Source organism: Gymnogyps californianus, chromosome 14 (assembly GCF_018139145.2).
Source record: "Gymnogyps californianus isolate 813 chromosome 14, ASM1813914v2, whole genome shotgun sequence".
Taxonomy (NCBI): Eukaryota; Metazoa; Chordata; class Aves; order Accipitriformes; family Cathartidae; genus Gymnogyps; species Gymnogyps californianus.
The window spans coordinates 15,744,741-15,766,067 of NC_059484.1; the positions used below are offsets into that span (position 1 = coordinate 15,744,741).

At 43.0% G+C, this 21,327-nt stretch overlaps 2 protein-coding genes across 2 annotated transcripts in view; one reads left to right on the top strand and one right to left on the bottom strand.

Annotated features, from left to right (window-relative positions):
• The window catches only part of RUFY1 (RUN and FYVE domain containing 1), a 205,585-nt gene that overhangs the window by 76,360 nt on the left and 107,898 nt on the right, over positions 1–21,327 (bottom strand). The window lies entirely within an intron of this gene.
• ADAMTS2 (ADAM metallopeptidase with thrombospondin type 1 motif 2) overlaps positions 13,055–21,327 on the top strand; it is a 191,091-nt gene continuing 182,818 nt past the window's right edge. The window contains exons 1-2 of the mRNA XM_050905562.1: positions 13,055–13,142; positions 14,142–14,503. Coding sequence (XP_050761519.1) covers positions 13,055–13,142; positions 14,142–14,503 — 450 coding nt within the window. The remainder of the gene's footprint in view (positions 13,143–14,141; positions 14,504–21,327) is intronic.

A 21,327-nucleotide genomic window follows, 5' to 3' on the forward strand; every position in this document is an offset into this window, starting at 1 on the left:
CTTTCATAATTAGCCCTATTAGAGTGACGACTTGCACATGGTTGACCTTGAAACAAGAATCAATATTTTTTTTGCTTTTCTCAGTGTATAAGTATTTAGCATACGATGTGTACGTTTTCCCTTTTTCATTTCTTGCATCATTTAAAATACTGTTTGATCAACATCTAACGTGCAGTAATATCTAAGAGAGGATTGAATGCAGATGTTTAATGTAAGTTGCATGTTCTTTCACTGTTCTGATGTACCAAATTACCAAACCTTGTAACAGTGAATAAATGTTTATCCAAGTGTAATGCAGATTCATTATGGTGATGTTAGATTATGTTCTGAGGTAATGATTACATGGTCCATTGAGACTTGTGTTCTATTCTTGATTTTTCAGCTGACCTGCTGTATCAATGTAGGCAAGTTATACCCTTACTCCCTGCCAATGATTTTCTTACCATGTTCATCATGTCTTGTTTATGTAAACAGTAAGATGTTTACAAAAGAGTGAGTTGTTTACAAAAGTGTGAGTCATTTACTGTATTTAATAGGATTTAGCACAATATTATCTGGTCTTGTTTGAATCTGCTTGGCATTACAATGATTCAAATAATTACTTATAATCATGGCTCTTAATTCACTGCAGTCGCCAATGGCACATTTTCTTTAGGGAATCTGTACATTAATCCTCTCTTATACTGATATTGTCGTAATGATATTAAAGTTGTAAGAGGTTGAACTGCAAAATTCAAATCTAGTTACTTAATGGCCTCAGAGAGCTCTGAGAACTATTTGGTTTAGGCCTTAGTAAAGGTCAGAGGAGTGGGAATATCAGTTTATGTATTAACACTGGTCACCAGTAGCTCAGATTGCACTTCAGTTTCAGGGCAGAATTTTTAAGAACTTGCCAGATATTGCCCACTCTTTAGTTTTCCTCAGATTTGCTTTTTTTTTTTAAGATTATTTCCCTTTTCCCCTCCTGCCTGCAATGTCCAATTAAAAATAGGAGAATATCAACTTCATGAGAAGCTTCAAGTTTGTACGATATCATAGCAATGTCTGTGCTAAAATTGCATTTAAAGGATGAAGCCAGGTGGAACACCATCAGTAAGCAAGACAGGTGTAACACTGGAATAGGGACATTTCTAAACAAACTTGGAAAAGAATGAAACAACTCTTTGTCTTAGTAACCTTGGAAAAGAGAGCATTTTAGAAATACTTAGTCTGGTCATAAGAAACATTTGCTTTTCTCTCTTCTCCCATGGAACATGGCAGCTACTAGCTATGATACAATGCCAACTGGAGGAAGAAATACTGTAGATTTCTTGAATACACTAAAAACCAACTGTTTTTCCCTTGTTCCTCAAAACCAGAATTGCTCATATTTTTGATACATACATATCCAGTAGCAAATAATGTTTGAGTAACAACTTAGAGTGAAGAGATGACGGAGTCATGGAGATGGTATTTGCAGCTCTCTAGGAAGAGATTCTTTTTCCGTGTGCACAAAGTCAGATTTGTGTATGGTTTGTGCTCCAGCTGCATTTCCACTTTTGCTCTTGATGTAATGTGTTTCATAATCAGCATAATTTACAGTCAGAGTTATTTCTTCTTACGACAGTGGGTCAGGAATCTAAAAACTATTCAGAGACTGCCTGTAGTATGGCTCTGGGGTTAAGAAAATAATTGCTACTAGTGGTAGTGCCTGAATGGTCTGTAAGATCCCTGAACTACAATAAACTAGGGAGAAGATTTTTGAAAGTGTGTACTTTTGATTAACTTCTGTAAAATAGAAAAGAGTTTGGGCTTTACCATTATTAGGAAATGGCTATAATGCTGAAAACTATAAAGATCCTACATACATTTCAGCACTCTATATGTATATGAGAAGTCCCATGATTACCATCATACTAAATTATTAATTTAACCACTGCCAGCTGACATGATAAATATGACATTTCTATAGAATATTTCAAGCATATTTCTAAGAGAGGATACAATTCAGAAGAATATTTGGCTCTTGTTAAAATATTTAACTGGAGTCACTTTTAGAACCAAAGGAGTTGATGTCTGTTCCTTAGTTTGTGCATCTGTATTTGTGTGTACATAACCACAGTGAAGGCCGACTTTACAAAAGGAAGGTACAGCGATTAAAACTGATTAGTTTTAAGGATCCTCCCCAGTATCACGCACATCAGTACATGCGTATTCTACAGAACATGTACTTCTTGCAAAACCTGCCAGGCATGGAATGAAATCCCTCGTATGAGGACAGCTGGAGAGTTATGCAACTTCAGGAGGATTATGCAGATGTGTATATGCTGTGAAGTTGCCTGATGGATTACAAGCCTGTGGAGGTTTGATTTAAAAAGAAAAACAACTTAATTCTCTTCCGTAGTGAATGGAATGTTTCCAGAGAGGGCCAGAAGCCTGGAGTCTGCAGAACTGATAGAGTCTGACTGATGCATAGGCCTATTTAGGTGTCTTCAGTCTGACCAGCAATGAGAGACCAACCATGTTTAGGCGGGAGGTGTGTTATTCTGTACTCTATTTAATGGAAGTTGTGTTCTCAGTCTTTACAGAACTTGCCCAAAGCTCAGTGTAGAGAGATTATTTGTAATTTAGTCCTGTTTAAATCCTTTTGTAATATGCCATCTAATGATGATGGATATTTTACACAGTTTTATTAAACTGTAAAATATTAAATAGACATGCTCTATCAAGAATTGCATCAGTTGTAATTAAGAGGCAGATGTCATTTTACCTACTGTTTCATTGGAAGATTTTGATCATCTTTGTACTCAGGCACTGCCCTAGCAGAACTGCGTGCAACAATCTTCAACATTTGTAACAGGAATGCTAGAAGCAAGTATGCGAAGTGAAAGGCGCAGCTATTTCTGGTGGCTGATGGCTCTATCCACTCAACCAAAACATGCCTTCTAGCTGGAGAAAGCTGCAGGGAGTCCTGCAGGTCTGCTGTGCTGTTTTCAGAAGTGCTTTGGAGAAATGAACAGGCCTCGCACTCGTGAACACAGACAGATCAGAAATTAAAGAGTTGTTGCTGCTTTTAAAGAATTCATCTTTGACATAGACAAGATACACGGACCACTTTTGAAGTTCAGTAATTCATGTATAGCACTGCCTAAAGAAGACAGAACCCAGAAGTTATCACAGGTGGAAAAGGTTGTCAGGGAATGCAACCATATGCACTTTGATCATTGATAGAGTATCCCTTATGTAGTATCACATCATTACTGTGAGCATGAAAACAGATCAATAAAATACCACGCTGCACTTGGTTAACTGTTTTGAAACTCAGGCAGCCCCAAACCCCCCAAATTACCACATGATGGCTGAGGAAATAAACTGTAGGGTATCACATTTAGTAGACATACTTCATGTTTTTCACCTGCTTCTGTGTTTAGGGTTTCTTTGCCGTCTGACTATGAAATGCACTTTAGATAAATTGTCAAAAACTACATGTTAGAGCCTGGGACACTATAAGCACAGCAGGCTGAAATAATTCAAAAACGCGTTGCCAGTAGGTGATTCTGATTGTATTAACATCCATCTCACATGCGGGTCACAGCTCTGAGTTCAGTGAATTTACTCCTGATTTATATGTCTATAAAGGACAGGAACAATCATAAGATACTCCCTGTGATACTCTGAAATCAATACAAAGAACCAAAGAACAAGGAAGGCTGCTAACAAGCTTTCAGGTCATGGACTGAGCGCTGCAGTCTACTTGTCAGCCATTGGTTGAAAGTGGAGCAAAAACCAGCTATAAATTTGCTAAACATTACATATCTGTTTGAAAGTGATTTTATTACATTTGTGAAATGAAGAAGGTCATTAGAAACATCCAGATTTTCCCTTTGTTCCCTTGGGGCACTGAAATGCCTAACACGTGATTTGCATTTGCTGCACCACGCCAGCTTTCTACAGCTTTGAATTTTCAGGTGAAAATTGTTTCTTATTAAGCTTTCTGAATGTGTTTCCTTAAATTTCCATTTCTGTGAACTTGCTTTATTATTTCCACTAAACTGGACTTCCTTAAGCTGCAACAATTTTTTGTGTAACCGAGGTTTTATTAGTTTATAAGGCAAACATACAGTGTTCCTACCCAAATTGAAGCTATTCATATTACAGACTAGTCCCTAACATGTCATTTGAAGAATAAGCTGAAGAACAGCCAGAAACATTGGGCTGTTTTACTGCATGTGTTTCAATAAAAGCCCTGGGCTTACTAGAAATTTTCCATGCTATTTTCCTTTGATGCTAGTGTGACACAATTTATAGTACACTCTAGGAGTGCCAGCTCACACTCAAGTAAGTTCTGTTCTGGGGTTAAAAAGAAGGCAGGGATGGGATTCAATTTCTGTGCTACAAAGGTGAATAGGAATTATTCTAGTCCTAGTCCTTGTCTTGAGTTTGTCTTAGTGACAAATGATGCAAGAGGCTTGCTTTCAAATATTCCTAAAGAATCCCTGCCCTCATTCCTTCATCTGAATGAGTGAAGGATTAGGTAGAGCTTCCATGGGCAATGTTGCTTAATTTGGCAGGTTTGGAGACCGGAGCTAAAGGAAATGCACAATTCACAAGTTCAACAAAAATCTCCTTTTGTAAGGTAGAAAATGCACATTCCCAAAAGTTTTGCATCTCCTGACTGCCCGAGAAGTGTTTTCCTTTATCATTTAGGCACTGTGATTGTGACCTTCCCCCTGAGTTGGCAGTTCTCACTGAGTCAAATTCCATGAACCTTCTGAGCTTGTTTGACTTGAGGCTGCAGATATTACATATTGGACAGGATCCCAGTAATCTGCTGTGCTTTTCCTTCTGTGTTACTTATATACGTAAATGGCAGCTACAGAAATTATATCATTTCTGTGACTGATGAAAAACCTCTTAAAATATAGGATCCTGGATAGTAGTAAATTTTCCTTAACCTAATTTGTAAGGACTTCTCTGATCAAGCACAGTGCTAGCATATGAACTCAGTATTTCTGCCACTGCTTAAAGCTTAAACTCTTCTCTGAAGATGCAATTATTTACGGTTTTCTCCTTTTCAGCTTTATGGCTCCCAGAAAGCATGATTAAGGAAAAAAAAAAAAAAAGGCTAAGTTGCAAATGCACGGCACCTCTTGAGGTGGTAGTGTAGGCGGTGAGAAGGGCGAAGGGAAATAGCTCGAGACTTCTATTGTTAGAGGAAATAATTATTCAGATACATTGTTTGTAAATGTAAAGAATAAGTACTATTTGAAAAGTGTGTCTACAAGTAATAGATAAGGATTGCAGGGATGACTTTTTGGAAGATTATACCACCTGTCAGGATTTTGGGATGGAAATCCTTATTTTTCTACTTGTTTCACTGAACTGCTGCGTTGAACTTTGTACTTAGGCAGGTCACTTTCTTCACTGTCTTACTAACTCAATAGACCTCAGTCTCCACTGGGCCTTCTAGGCATTACTTCAATACAAATATACAAATAATGATTCTGAGGCTGGAAAATCTCCTGGTCTATTTTAAATGGGTATTTGTTTTTAGAGAAGATATATATTACTACGATGTCCTTTTATCAGAGTTGCAGCTGTGAAACAGGCAACTGGAAAGTAGAATTTGTTTTATTTGAAGAGAAAATTGAATCTGAAGATCTTGATAAGGCTTAATTTTAAAAACTTCCCATGTTTCTTAACTCCTCTGTTTTGGGGAAAATCCTGCTTTTTGTCTGTACTCAATTAGATTTATAAATAAATATTTCAGAGACATTTTCTAGTAGTTGTAAAGAATACTTGTGCTTTGTTTCTTAATATATACTCTTTATGTGTATCCTGACTCACTAAAACAATGCCTAGACTGAACAACCGATTAATGTTGTCAGCAGTGGGTGAATCAGTGAAAATGAGTGGTGTGGTTTTTCTGGAGGGTGAAGAAATCTGCATGGCTGAAATGCTTCTGAGACGATTTCTTTCTAGCAGAACAATTTGTAAGTATGGCTAGTTGAAACTGCTCCATCAAAATTGTTTCTCAACAATAAATTAGTATGTTGACTAGAAACATGTTTTTCCTCCAGAAATGTTTCTTCTGGAAGATGTTGATTCTTCTTGTTTTAAAAAGTCACGATGCACAAAGCCAAAATATTTCGGCCAAACTTGCTAAATGTTTTTCAGGGAAAAATTATGTATAGCTAGATTTGCCCTGGGAAAAAAATCCCAAACCCTTCACTGGGGCCTAGTTGCCCCAAGCTTCCTTTGTAGGTAAAGCTGACAGTGAAAGTGATGCTCCAGAGCGTGGCAGATCTTAGGGCCGTCTAACTTTTGTTCTCTCTCCCAGATCTGAACTTGGTGACTTGCCCAAATTTGTGGCATAGTAAGATGTTAAATAAGTTCTGTCTTTCTGTGAGGACTGAAGCATGTTGATAGGCAGGATAGGAATGCTTTATTGTCACTGCCTGTGTATTTGATGTTTCTGAGATTTCAGACCTAGAAGAGTTATTTTGGCACCAGATCGACATGAACAATATGAAGAAGGGTAGAACAGTATTGAAAAAGTGTTTGGTTCGTTCAGCGACTCTCTTTTCTCCCCTCAAAATAGATATCTCATAAACTGGAAAGGAACTGGTTAGTAACAAATGAGAATTCTTCAAGAGGGAAATCAAATGTCCCAGTACTAATTAGTTGAAATTAAGATCATTCAAATATTTATATAGGGAAGGCAAGTATTCCGGGAACATGCTGGGATAAATCACATGGCTGGAATATTAATAGCGAGGCAATAAATCTGCACAGAAAGAATCAAGGTGAAAATGTAGGGGAGGGATTGTACTATTTATCAAAAGACAATTATACTAGCAGTTAAATACAGATGGTTAGTGAAAGAAGTGGTAAGAATGAAATTTTATGTGTTATGCTGACAGAGAAAATGTAAAGGGGAATTAAGGTGGAACATTTACTGTGGGCCACAAAATCAGGACAAAGTGGCTGAACCAAATACAGGAGGTGGTGAAGGAAACCTGGATCCATCCCCCTAGTTCTGTTACTTCCTTCCCTGCACCTGAGTGCAAACTCACGTGTGCGTACAGTTCAGCTGCAAGCCTGTGGTCAGGTAGGAGCTTTGGGCCATGTGCAGAAGGAATTTCAACCTGTGCTATCAATGAGCATAGACCTGAGAAGGCGTCCACGGCTGGTCCCTGCGTGGCCAGCATCTGGCAGATTAATCTCTTGGCCTGTGCAATTTGCAGGCAGCCTGACCTCTTCACTGTCTCAGGCTGCAGGTATCCCACATGGGTAGCACTGACACACGGAGCGAGGTTGGGAAGAATGCCTGCTGCTCTGTTCCGTCTTGGAAGACTGTACACTTGAATCTTAAATAGCTAAAGTGAGAGTTAAGTCCTGTAGTCCAACAGTGACAGGCTTCAAAACTACTGTATAACTGCTTAAGTTTTTGTCAATAAAGTGCCTTAAGTCCCTGAAGTTCTGGGGCATGTCCTGTGCTGCTCCTGTCTCGGCAGAATCACCCAAGTCTTCTGAGGACCTGCCTGCCTGGGCAGTCTGAGTGTGTCTGGTAAGGGCCGAGGAGCTGGTTCTCAGAAATCTCAGGATGAGCAGGCAGAGGAGATGCTCCCCTTTTATACAGTCAGTGTATTGGGTTTGCATGGCAAGGTTTTGGTAGCGGCGGGGCTACAGGGGTGGCTTCTGTGAAAAGCTGCTAGAAGCTTCCCCTATGTCCGATAAAGTCAATGCCAGCCGGCTCCAAGACGGACCCGCTGCTGGCCAAGGCCGAGCCCATCAGCAACAGTGGTAGCGCCTCTGGGATAACAGATTTAAGAAAGGGAAAAGAAGTTACAGGGGAGTTGCAGTTGCAGTGAGAGAGGAGTGAGAAGATGTGAGAGGAACAGCTCTGCAGACACCAAGGTCAGGGAAGAAGGAGGGGGAGGAGGTGCTCCAGGCGCCAGAGCAGAGATTCCCCTGCAGCCCGTGGGGAAGACCATGGTGAGGCAGGCTGTCCCCCGGCAGCCCATGGAGGTCCACGGTGGAGCAGATATCCACCTGCAGCCCCTGGAGGACCCCACGCCGGAGCAGGGGGATGCCCGAAGGAGGCTGTGACCCCGTGGGATGCCTGTGCTGGAGCAGGCTCCTGTCAGGACCTGTGGCCCCATGGAGAGAGGAGCCCAGGCTGGAGCAGGTTTGCTGGCAGGGCTTGTGACCCCGTGGGGGACCCACGCTGGAGCAGTCTGTTCCTGAAGGACTGCACCCCATGGAAGGGACCCACGCTGGAGCAGTTCGTGAAGAACTGCAGCCCGTGGGAAGGACTCACGTTGGCGAAGTTCGTGGAGGACTGTCTCCCGTGGGAGGGACCCCATGGTGGAGCAGGGGAAGAGTGTGAGGCGTCCTCCCCCTGAGGAGGAAGGAGCGGCAGAGCCAGTGTGTGATGAACTGACCGCAACCCCCATTCCCCATCCCCCTGCGCCGCTGGCGGGGAGGAGGTGGAAAATTTGGGAGTAAAGTTAAGCCCGGGAAGAAGGGAGGGGTGGGGGGAAGGTGTTTTAAGATTTGGTTTTATTTCTCATTATCCTGCTCTGATTTGACTAGTAATAAATTAAATTAATTTTTTTCCCCAAGTTCAGTCCGTTTTGCCCGTGACGGTAATTGCTGAGTGATCTCTCCCTGTCCTTACCTCGACCCACGAGCTTTTCATTTTATTTTCTGTCCCCTGTCCAGCTGAGGAGGGGGAGTGATAGAGCGGCTTTGGTGGGCACCTGGCGTCCAGCCGGGGTCAACCCACCACAGTCAGTCAGTAGCTCTCCCATTGTAGGCAGGATTTTATTAGTTACCAATTAAAGATGTACATATTTTTTGTAATATTACCTAATTTCTTACTCCAGGAATCAAAGTGACTAGCCTGGGTATTACTGCTTTAATTTAGTTTCTTGTCACTTTGTTTTTCTTAGAATATTTCTTTGGCACTTTCTTTCTTAAAAAAGGAGTGGAAGTCAAATTATTAAAAAGAGTGTGATAATTTGGTAATTTATTAATTGTTACATTGGTCTGGTTTTTGTGTGATGAATTGTTTCGTTACTGTGCTCAGGTAAAGAGGGGAAAAGGCAGGACTGTTCCAGTTTTAGTTACTGCTCTTTAGCATACTCTGCTTCAAAATCACCATTAAATACATGCATTTTTTCTAGGTAGTATATAACACTGCCATGTAATGGCAAAAGGGTTCAAACAATACAGAGCCTGGAAATGTCAAGCGTGGAGGAATGAACTGGCATGCTATTTTAATTTATCTTCTTTTTTATTAATCTTTATAATGTTGCATAGCCACAAAGTATGCATACCAGTTAAGGGTGAAAGCAAAGACAATGATCTGCGTAAGAAACATAATGCAGGCAACATACAGTCCTTTTGCAGAAGGGTATCATATTCCCCATAAGGAGGTCAGAAATGAGAACTCTCCTTTCTGGGGAATCTCTCACTTAAGAGCTTGGACTGCTTTGGATCATGAGGGCTGTAAGCAGACTCTAAGTTACCTGCCCAGGTGATGGCGTGCCCTTTGGAGAAGGCACAGTGCTGCAGTCCAGCATCTCCCCTCACAGCCCCACTAACATAGGGAAAAGATTGATTTTCCCTTGAAAACAGCAAGAGAGCTTAGAAATCTCAGATACAAGGTTTCTCGTTGCAATGTGCAGTTACATGTGTTTTGAACACTTCCATAGCAGTAGCTGGTGATTTAAGCTTAGGATCTTTTCATTTTACTAAGCAAAATTAAATGTTGAGAGAACATCTCCACAGGGAAGGTCTGACTGCAGTTTATACAGATGTACCCTAGCTAGAACAGGAACTGATAGCACAAACTTGGTGCGGTCAAGAAGATCTGTAAATCCGAGTAAATACTCAGGCAGTCTGTGCTGAACTCCATATTGGTTTAGTTACAGTGCTGCTCATAGCTCAGCTAGCTTGTTTAAAGCTGCTTTGGGTATTTCAGCATAAGCTGCTAGAACACCCTTCCTTCAGACTGGGTATTCGTTCAGGACGCACAGCATCATTTTCTCCTTTTGGTACGCCTGTCTCCAGCAACGGCAAACATCTGCGTGATTGTAGTCATGTTTGGTAGCAGCATAGGCATATCCTCAGATCAAACTGTGGAGCACAGTTGCAGTATCATCTAGTCGTCCTCCCTTCATTCCAGTAAAATAAACACGATGAGACTTCATTCACACCAATTAATTTAGAGGTTTGTGGACTATGAGTAATGCAGCAGTACATACATTTCACGTTGAGTTTTTCTGGTTCCTTCTAAAACAATTGGAAGCATCCTGCTGGAGGCAGCCATGGCAAGGCCCTACTGTGGAAACCCAGGCAGTGACCTTGGCTGCCTGTGTCAAGAATTCTGGGCAAATAGTTTAGGAAATGGGGACGAACTAGTTTTAAGGAGGGTATTCCCCTGAATTTCTCTGCTATAGTGGTGTAAGAGCCGGGATGTAAGAACTTCTTGAATTTCACTCATTCAGGCTCTGTGGTGGTTGGCATGCTTTGGAACACGTCCTCAGGGTCAAACATGGGTCCATTTTTTCTCTGGAAGGATAATGGGCCCATTGCTGTGCCATGTGGCACATCCTCAGTTGGTCTAAATTGGCGTCGTGACTCTATTGCAGAAAATCTTGGCTCTGTTGAAGTCAATGGCAAAACTCTCACTGACTTCAGTGGGGGATCAGGATTTATTCCAGCGAGTTCAGTGGAAGCACATTTTTTACCTACTACGGATCTGGCTGCATTGTTTGACACTTGTTCTCAGTTCGGTTTTGTTTAAAATTTTAAAGAACAGCTCCACCAACCCCTGGAGCCCATGGAGCTTTTGGGTCTTGGCCCCATGTGATAAGGTAATAACATGCACACAGAACTTGGTTTCTGTATAGAAATAAACTTCTACATAAAGACAGATACTGATTCTTTTTGTTTATATCATTACTCTGCAGTACAGCTGTTATCCATATTAAAGCATATTTTCTAACCTCCAATTTTTTCAAGAATAAAAATCCATCTGAATTAGTAGAACTATTGGCTGGGTTGTTTTGTATTTCTATAATATACTTTGTCTCCTTATTTTTTTCTGGATGCATCATATACAAATAAGAACTTTGATTTCAAATATAGGGCCAGCCCCTCTCCCTTTCAAGTTTATGAGCAGAATTTATTTCAATTTGAGCAGGATGGGGTGGATGGAACATAAAAAAGCCACATCATCAGCTTAAAATACAAGTCCAATAAAAATGAAGTTGGAACTTTACCAGCTGTGTACTGATGAAAGTATATGAGATTTTAAGTAAGAGAAGCTGCTCAATATGGACTCACAAACAAAACAAAACAAAAAATGAGCCAACAGAAAAACAAACCAAAAGGAAGAACTGGGAGAAGCCCGGTGCAGACAGTAATCCCAAGCAGAGGTCATTTTAAAAGATAAGTAAAGGGATGTTTGAATGTAATGTACAAATTGATCTACTCCATTATTCAGAATAATCTTTCCCTTTTTATCCTTCACCTAAAAAATGGGAAAACCAAACCAGAACAACAAACCAAGCAAGCAGAAAATCATGTACTGCCATCATTGATCAGGCCTGGGGTCCATAAAACCTAGTCACTGGCATTGAGCAGTACTAGCTAGCTGTTATTTTTCTTCTGTGCCCTTCACTTGTATCCATAATATAGGGGTGGAAGGTAATAATTGGACCCTTAGTCATACAGGAGCAAGAATAGTCAAGGATACCCAGGAAAATTCCTTGGCAGAGGACCAGCTTCCTGTAGGAAGCCATTGCATGCAGATTTCCAGAGGGGTATAATACATGCAGATACAGCGCGAGTCGGTCTGCGGCAGGTAAGGCCGTGGACTGGCGAGGACAGCGAGAGCACAAGAAGGGCTATTAGGATTCTGCAAGGTTAAAGAGTAAAGTGGTGAAAACAGCAAATGATCCCGATAATGTAACAGCTGAGTAAATATATACATTATGTGAAAGGAATAAGCGGTATGGCATTTATCCTGGCCATATGGAAACAAATATAACTTGTTTTTTTCCATAAAGGCCACTCTTGATTATTTAATTATTTAAAAAAATCTTCTTCTATATCGTATTTATAGTATTCCTGAATGCTTTCAGGGTCTATCTCTCCATTTGCAGATATTTAATGTAAGATGGCTTCGCAGCAAGTAATTTCAGTTTCATTAGCAAATAGTCCAAACAATTTTTCCCGTGAAATGGCTGCTTAGAGTAATTTATTCGATCAGATGAAGATCTCTGATCATGGTTCGCCACGGTTGGTGGCACTTTGTCCATTTAGGTCCTTGCTTTCAACGCGAAACCCAAGACTCCAACAAAACTCATGCCGAGGTGCCTTAAGTTTGCCTGGTCTGCCTCTTGGTTTTCTTTGACCACCAGTTTCCAGATGAATTCACAGACGGGGGCCGGGACCGCGCAGCCCGCGGGCCTCGGTAGCAGGACACGGCCCCAGCGCCCCGGGGGGCTCCCGAGCCCGGCGGGGCGGGGTGTTTCTTTTTGCTGCAACCCGCTTTTGGCCAACTCCCATCCCCGCTCCCGGAACCCGTCCCGGCGCGCCCCCGGCAGCGGGAGGGTCCCGGCCGGGGAAGCCCGGCGGCGGGGCGCGGCGCGGGGGCCGAGCGGCCCCCGGGGGCGGCGCGGTGCTCGGGGCTGCCCGGCGGGGCGGCAGGGCGGGCAGTCCCCGCTCCCCTCGGCCCGGCTGCGCCGTGTGGCAGCGCCTCTGTCAATCAGCCTGACTTCACTCCTGCACGCCCTGTGTTTCCAGTATTATACCCCCGCCGCCTCCTGGTGTCTCTGCTTCGCTGCGAGCCGGGAGCGCGGCCGCCACTGCCGCTGCGGCTGCGGCTGGGCGAATGCGCGGGCGGCGGGGCGCGGGGCAGCGCTGAGCCGCGCGGAGCGGCGCGGAGAGACGCGGAGCGGGGCTACCGCCTGGCCCGCCCCGGCTGCGGGCGGCGCGGCGCTCGGCCGGCTGCGGGCAGCCCGGGCGCCGGCCCCCGCGTCGGGCCGGGGCCGCCGCGATGGACCCTCCCGCGGGCATCGCCTGCGTCCTGCTCTGCTGCGCGCTCTCCCTGCCCGCCGGCGCCCTGCGGCGCCCCGGGGACAGAGGTAGGTCTCCGCCGAGACGCCGCGGCCGCCCCGCCGTCTTTGGGCTGCTCGCTTTGCCCCGCCGCCGCCGCCGCCGGCCGGTGCCTTGCAGCCCGCCCGTCTGAAGTCGCGACTCGTCGCCCCGCGGCTTTCCGCTCCCCTTGAACTTCTTCTGCGGCTACTTTTGCCGGGTTTCCAGTTGTTCCCTGCAAGCGGCAGGCGGGGACGGGGACAGGGGCACCCGCGCCGCCGGCGGGGAGGGGACGCGGGAGCCCCGCCGGCAGTGACAGCGCTGTGCCGGTGTCCGCAGCCGCGCGGCCGCCCGCTGCCTGCCCCACGGAGGGGACGAGCCCCGGCGGGCCGGCGGGCAGGGCTCGGTGCCTGGAGTTCCCCGTGCGGGATGAAGCACATGGCAGCTCGTCTGCCTCCTCCTCCTCCTGCCCCGGCCATCGCCGCCGTCCAGAACTCCCGGGGCTTCCGCTGAGACCGCTGCCGATCGCTGCCCGTGGCGTCCCCATCACCAGTCGACTCATCCCCGCCGCGCCGGGGATAGTTTGAGGGACGTACCGTTCCCTTGCAGGCTTGCCGCCTGCAAACGAAGCCCCTACCCCTGCCCCTCCGAGCAGTCCCGAAGTGGATCAGCGACCTCTCATCATCGCTGGCCACCCGGGCAGCCCCAAAGTCCCCGAGGCGACCCGGGCACCGACCGGGTGGGCAGGGGTGCGGGGTCCCGGCTGGGTGGGCAAAGGGTAGCGGGACCCCGCTGCATGGGCAGGAGCGTGGGGTCCCTGTTGGGTGGGGAGGCTTATGCTGCCGTCTGGTGTTTTGGGGAGCAAAAGGCAAGTTTGAATGAACTCTGCACACTTCGTGCCAGTGAATGAAGTGTCTGTACAGAGTGCAGTGTCCATCTGCCTTATGTAAGTGTCTGCTGTGCTAATGAATAATGGAATAAAAATCCCGCGGCCTCAGGATATGCTTAGTTCTAGTATCTCTCTCCTCTCTTGCTTTCTTCCTGTAAAGATCCAATTCTGAGGAATATAGAGGAGTACAGCCTTGTCATCCCCACCAGCACCGATTCAGAGGGCAGGTTCCTATCCCACTTGCTGTCTGGACCACCAAAAGCACGCTTCAGGAGAGCTGCGGAGGACTTGCAACATGAAGCAGCAAATGAGCAAATATTTTACAATGTCACTGTTTTTGGAAGAGAGTTCCACTTCAGGTTGCGGCCAAACTCCAGGCTTGTGGCCCCTGGAGCAACAGTTGAATGGCAGGAGGACTCTGATGAGACTCACGTTGAACCTCTCTATGGGAATTGCCTCTATGTTGGGGATATCACTGATTTGCCAAACGCTTCAGTCGCTATCAGCAATTGTGATGGGCTGGTAAGTTACTTTTGTATATTATATCAAAGATAATTATATTAATTTCCTACAGTCTTTAAATATAAAATGTGTGGACTGTCAGAAACTCACACCTCATATGGTAACTGTGAATGCAAATTAACTAATGTTCCCTTGTGTGGGAATAGCTGCGCTGCACCAGGCACTTCTTTACAGACAGTGGCACTAGAAGTTTGAGCACATGCTCTGTGGTAGCTACTCTGGAACAGAGCAGCTGAAGCCAGGATTTATGTTGATTTGTGGTAAAGTTACTTGAGGTGTCTGACGCTTTGAAACAGAGGATGAAAAGGCATGTTCTCGGCATCCTCTTCCACTTTTCACTTCCAGTCTGTGAAGGGAAATTTTAGAAGAGTTAATCCCAAATAATGGGCTGGACTGCCCTAGAAACAAATTTGATACGTAAAATAGTTTTTGCCCTGGAAAATTTTAATTTATTCAGAGTCTGTTTTCATGGATCTTTCACTCAGTGAGTTTCATTGCCTGATCAAGTGATTGATGGAAAGTTGCAAAAGAGTTTGAGTTTTACAAGCAAAACAGCTTCCTCTGATACATTTTGCAAGGCTGTGTGTTGTAAAACTTGCTGCACCTTTCTGTTCTGGAGTGCATGTTCAGCAGTCAAATTATAACTGTTTGTCCCTGACATCCTAAACTGTTGTACTATCACTTGAACAGTAATTACTGCACAGCAATTTGTTTAGTGAGAAAAGGGCTATATTTTTGATAATGAACAGTTTATCTAGCCAATATTTTCTTGCTATACCCTTTAGAGTTCATAATTTTGAGATTACTTAATTCATTCTGTTCTCTGCATAAAAAGCCAGTATGAGTCAGTTGTATTTCTATTTAATCATAGAAAGTTGTTAATTTGCTGTGCCAAGAAGATAACATGTATGGAGATAGTATGTTGGCTGTCTGAGAATGGAAGGGAATCAAATACTTTTCGTCTTACTCTTTCCTTTCCTGTGGTTTCTCCTAGCCGTGTGCATTCCTGTTTTGAGAAGCAGGTTTTAATGTTGCAGTTGTTTGATGTGGACAGCTGGCTGAGGGCAAGAGGAACACCAGGACTGAGCAAGAAGAGCAATTCAGAAAGCAGAGTATGAGCCTGCAGGCCTGCCTCTGGTGGGGAAGCAGTAGTTCTTTGCTCTCCCCATACCTAGCACAGATCATTTTGTATAAGGCAAAATTTACTTGCTCTGGGCATTGCAGAACTGGGGTGGAGCCAAAGCTCTTCTTCCTTGTTCATCTGTGCTGAAAGGTGGAGGAAGATCCTGTCGACGGCTGCTGCTTGCCTTGTGCTCTTCTCATCAGCACAGGTGTTGACTGGCAGGGCGGTGGGGGAGCTTGTTCCTTCTTCCTCCCAGTGTTAGCCAGAGCGTGGACTCGTTATATTTGGAGAAAAGAGTTATGATAAAATATAACAGGAGTTAAGGCCAAGGTGTGGATAAGACTCTAGAGGTCCAAGGCCTCATGTTGCATGTGTAAATGACAAAGTGTTTATAAAATGCTGCTCTTTTTGCATTTGTAAGTAACTTCTCAAATGCAAAGGAATGAACCCAGGCTTCAATTCAATGGTACTCATAAATGGCTAGAATCCAGAAAGCTACCAAAAGAATTTTAGTTTTCAGCCTGTATCCACAACCTGTGTGCCTGCCTCTTTCCAGCATTCTTGTTTTCACTAGAAGCAGGAGAGTTGGTCTATTGTGGGAGCTGCCATATTCTAATCTGGATGTCATGCTGGTTCTCGCATGGCACTACAACTTCTGTGATTCTGCTAATACATTTGGAAATGGCTTACTGTTTCCTCCAGTGCATATCTACATTGTAAATGTTGCAGGGCAGAGACCGTGTTTGGTTTTGCCCAGGTCACTGAAGCCTTCCTGCAGGAAGCATTACCTCAATACCTTTAAGCATCTGGCCATAATGATTTCCCTGAGATTGTACAGTAAATCTGTTGTGGAACAACAAATTGAACTCCAGTCCCTTGGGTACTATGTTTGATCTCTACCCATTCCCTCCATCTCAATTTCTTTCTTTCTTGTGGGGGGGAGAGTTTAAAACAGATATCAATAGAATTACACAAACTCTAAGAAATGATACTAGTGGTTCCCCAAAAGCCACTGGTCCATGGACGGCAATAATGAGCAACTAACCCACTGAAGTTAATACTGCACTTAACTGTCTCTCGGCTTACCTTTTTATTTCTTGTGTTTGCAAGGAGTATTGAAGAGTCTCTGGAGCAATGTATTGCTAGCAAGACATTCTTAAAGACCACTGGGCTGTATGTTACTCTCAGGTTTATTGGTATTTCAGATGTGAATGAAGACACGGACAAGGCTATTCTCAACTGGTTTTCTATGTCCATTTTTTTCTTCACACCTAGTTTACTTCAGTGGAGAAATTCCATAGTATCATGGATTTTCTGTCAGTTGCCTAACAATATACATGCCACGGCCAATGTTCCTAACATACCCCAAGTATTTCAACCTCCTTTTCTAGATTACTCTGGAGATAGGGATGGTGGAACGCTCTGACAACTGAGTTGTCAACTGCAAGTGTTAGAGTTGTTTGTTATAAACTTGCTTCATTTAATTCCTAGTGTTTTCTTGAAGTGCTTGCTTTTGAAGGTGGTTTGACATCTGTCTATGCTTCTGGTGGGCTTCCAGCTTTTGCATCCAGACATTAGGACTGAAATAATATTTGAATTGAAGTTTCATAGTTTGATCTTTACATTGCAGACTTTTGTTGACTGAATCTGGTTCAAGTCAGTGAATGCATCTGCCACCTTGCCAACTTCTGATGTTATTTCCTCTGAACATCCCCTTTGGTTTGCACTTTACTGCCAACTGTGTCTTATTTTCCAATTATTATCTGAGAAGAGTCTGTCTGGTGGTGTTGGTATTGCCAAAATGAGAAGTTGTTGGAAGGCATTTACATGAAAATAGTAGATCTGTGAACAGATTTTTGAACTGTACTATAAATTATGAAGGTTTTTAATCTGCAATAATTCTAAAAAATGAAAAGGTACAGTGAATGCGTATACAGAATTATCTGCTTCCCTGACTGAGGAGATAGATACACAGTTAGTTTGGGTACTCCCAGTTGTCTCTAACAGAAGTCAATGACAAAATTAGTTTTATTGACCTAAAAATCAAATCAGGGACAGATGAAGAGAACTTCTGAAGTATGCAATCTAGGTGTGTTTTCAGAGCTGAAATGGGTCTTTACAAATCATTGGGAAGTTAAAGCTAATCAATAGCTTTTTTAACAGCTCTCTGAATTATGGATGTGATTTTTACCATATTTAAAAAAAAAAAAAAGTTTTGTGAAAGCTTTCCCACTTAAGATAAAAACACTCTAGACAACTTGGTATCGTCTTGGTTGGCATGATAGCATTCAAACTAATTTTCCAGTGAGTGGGCAGAACCAACATGGTCAGCTGTCTGTGGCCTGCAGACTGTTGTGGAAGATACTGCACTTTGAGTACGTTCTTGGTCCTTGGCCAGATCCTTACTTGTGGACGCAGCTGGAGGATGAGGGAGCTGGCTGTCCTCTCCAAGGGTTAGTTGTGAAGGAGAAGTGGTTGGAGGCTGTAAAAATGCCATAAACCAATAAAGAGTTAGGATTATGGTAGCCCTTCCAAATTATTGCCTGAACAATGGGAACTGCCTTTCAGATGGGAACTGCCACCAGATGAACCTGCCGTTGTAGAAGTCTTTATGCATCTGAATTTCTTATTTTGATAAATGCTTCTGCAGTGCTTGAGGCAGATGTGCCAAAAATGTCTTCTTCAGGTTGACAAGATGGCAGTATTTGGTTGTGGAACTTCAGAGACGTAAACTCTTTCCCATTTTCCTCATAACGTTTGTAGTCTGTGGGCTAGAATGTGTGCTTAAACACAAGCAGATAGAGGAGAAACACAAATCAACACCACATCTGGTATGGATAATGAGCACATGATTAAATTAGGCTGCAGTGCAGAGTCAAACTTACTGACAGGATCCTAAAAGACTGAGGATCACAGCTTCATTTTGAATAATCAGTATGATCTAGCACTCACTGAAGCAAATACAGGAACATCAGTTTCAGTAACACAACATGATGTCTTAGCTCTGCTTCATTAGTATAATCCTCTTCCTTTTTTAAAAGTTAAAATATCAGCTGCCCAAAAATTTCACTATATTGTCATTAAAATGGAAAGTTATTAGAAGTACACATATGGAAAGTAAGCTATTCAGGACATCTATGGTTGTATGTTTTCTTATGGAACTGTGAGCATTACATATCTTGGGGTACCAAGCCATAGTCACCTTACTAGTATAATGGACATAAGTGTTTCTTCTTATGTGATGAAATAGGCGGGGTTTGCTCTACAACATTTCAGTTTTTACTGTATGCTGTAATAAGCCTCGCAAACCGTTTGAGAGAAGCCTAGTGGCTGGCTGCTTGCCCAGATGCTATTTCTTCTAGAAATGCTTGGGACACCAGCAGTGCTTTTTAGACTCATGCCCAATCCTAATAGTAACTGTAGTACTGGGCTGACCTGGGTGGGTTTGTGGTGGTCTATTCGCTTTACTAGCCAGTCATGAATCTTCAGGAATTGACTGGTGCTTTGGCTGCTGTCAATGTCAGTGCATGTCTGTCAGTTGTCCCAAGACTTTATTATGTATTATTTGTATTATTGGTATTTTCTTTACTGTTCTAAAATCAGATAATGGAATATTTTTATTTTTTGCAGTCTTTATTTTACAGGGGCGTATTCATATAATCTAATTTGTAAATTGTAAATGTAGGAGCTCAGGTTTCACATTCAGTCAATGGTGTTTCCTAAGAACAATTCTAACTACCCATGTGAAATGCCCACCTTTCTCCTTCCTGGGGAATATTCCCCCCCCCCCCGCCACGTTCCCTGCATTCCTGAAGACATTTAAATACCTTGTGAAATCTGTCCTTGTTTAGTATAATCTTGCTTCACTTTGAGCATGAGCTTGAGCTCTTTGAAGTCAGTGAGCTTTAAGGTTATATTCTTAAACACCTTCCTGACAGAGATGCTTTCTTGGAACGGGCCACAGAGCTGAAGTTGAATCTAACTCACCTTAGGTGGATCATGTAATTTACCTGGATAAGAGGGTACAGGATCTGCTCACAATGAATACACCAGAAGACAAACATGCTTATATAACTGTGTTATTTTTCCTTTTAGACATCCATCTCCTGCTTTCATATGGATTTACAATTTAGTTTTGTTTGTTTTATCTGTTTTTTGGATTATGCTGGTTTGTGATGTAGCAAAAAAGCAGAACTCAAGGTAGCACAATATTGCCTTCAAAGCCTGATCAGGTCGAGTGCCTGACAGTTAAAACAGATGCCTGCTACAAATAATTCCAGTAATTCTTTTTTGTATGCTAAGTTCTTAGCATTTACATTATGATCAGGTTGCATCCATTTTTAGTGGATTAAAATTTGGCATATATAATCTCTTCATTTGGGAGCATTTTCTCTTTAAATTAAAACAAAATCAAACCAAAGTTGCCATCTGTTTTTTGTGTAATGGCAAAAACCACTGTGGGCTTTTTGCTTTTTGGACAAGTAGAACTATTAATACAGTGGCAGAAGAAATGCAAATAATTCCTGCGACAGTATAGAACAAAATTTAAAAGCCATTCTCTTTAAGAAAACAGCAGCCTTTCCTCTGCAGATGATTAGAGTGGGATCTCCATTAACGCACATGGTCTTTTGAATTCAGCTGGGGTCTCTACATGTTTAAGCCAAGCATGTATGTAAATTTTAGCACAGTCAGAGCCTGACTGCACATCCACATCCACACACATGATATAAAAGACCTGCATTGCCTGACAGAAAGCAACGGAGCTATTTTGATGCCTAACACTTGAGCATATCCATATATTTTCACAGGACAAAGACTTCGCTTCATAACCCATTCTCTGGGTTTCTACTGTTCATGTCCCTGGCCAACACTAGCCTAGTTGGACAGCCCCTTCTGCTGTGTAAATTGCAGAGACTTTCTCTTTTAAAAGTTATAGTCTGAATCACAGAGAGTGTAAACACTATGATTCAGCCTCTAACTGGAGTAAATTATCCACATTTTGCTGTCCTTAAAAGAGACTCTGTCATCAGTAAGTACTCTTTTTTTTTTTTTTTTTTTGCATCTTATGTGCATGGATCATCTCACCTACATTTTATCTGAGAGCAGAGTAAGTCATTTCCTACATCATACAGGTGGACACCATCTGGACAGAATATCCTCAGGCCATCAAAACCGGTATCTTTGTGGTATGTTTTAGGCCTTTGGATAAAAGATAGGTATTTCCTTATGTCCTATTTGACCTTGTGTTGCATTGTCCTCATTGTAGTAGTAGTTCAGCTGTACTGTTCTCTTCGACCACACAAGAACTAATTTTCCAACCAGAATATTAAACCATGTACATCCAAGAAAATGTGCCTAATGGCTCCTTCTACTTTCCATCTTGAAAGATCCAAATATAGTAACTAATTTTGATAAGGTCATAATTACTTTCTGGGGTAAGCAGAACATCTATTTTGAGAAGTCTGTCCCTCTTCAGCTTCCAAAGTTGTGTCCCTTGAAAAATGCTATTAGCTTACTTAGCTACCAGCTCACTGCTTCCTCATGGTGCGGCAAGGTGTTCCAGTATTCTCTGAGAATGTAACAGTACAGACTCCTGCAAATGCCAAGACATTCCCACATTTGAGTTAATTACATGTTTACCTTTTGCTACAGAAGGTTGGAAAATATTTTTTTGGATCAACCGGAATTCCAGCTGTTGCAT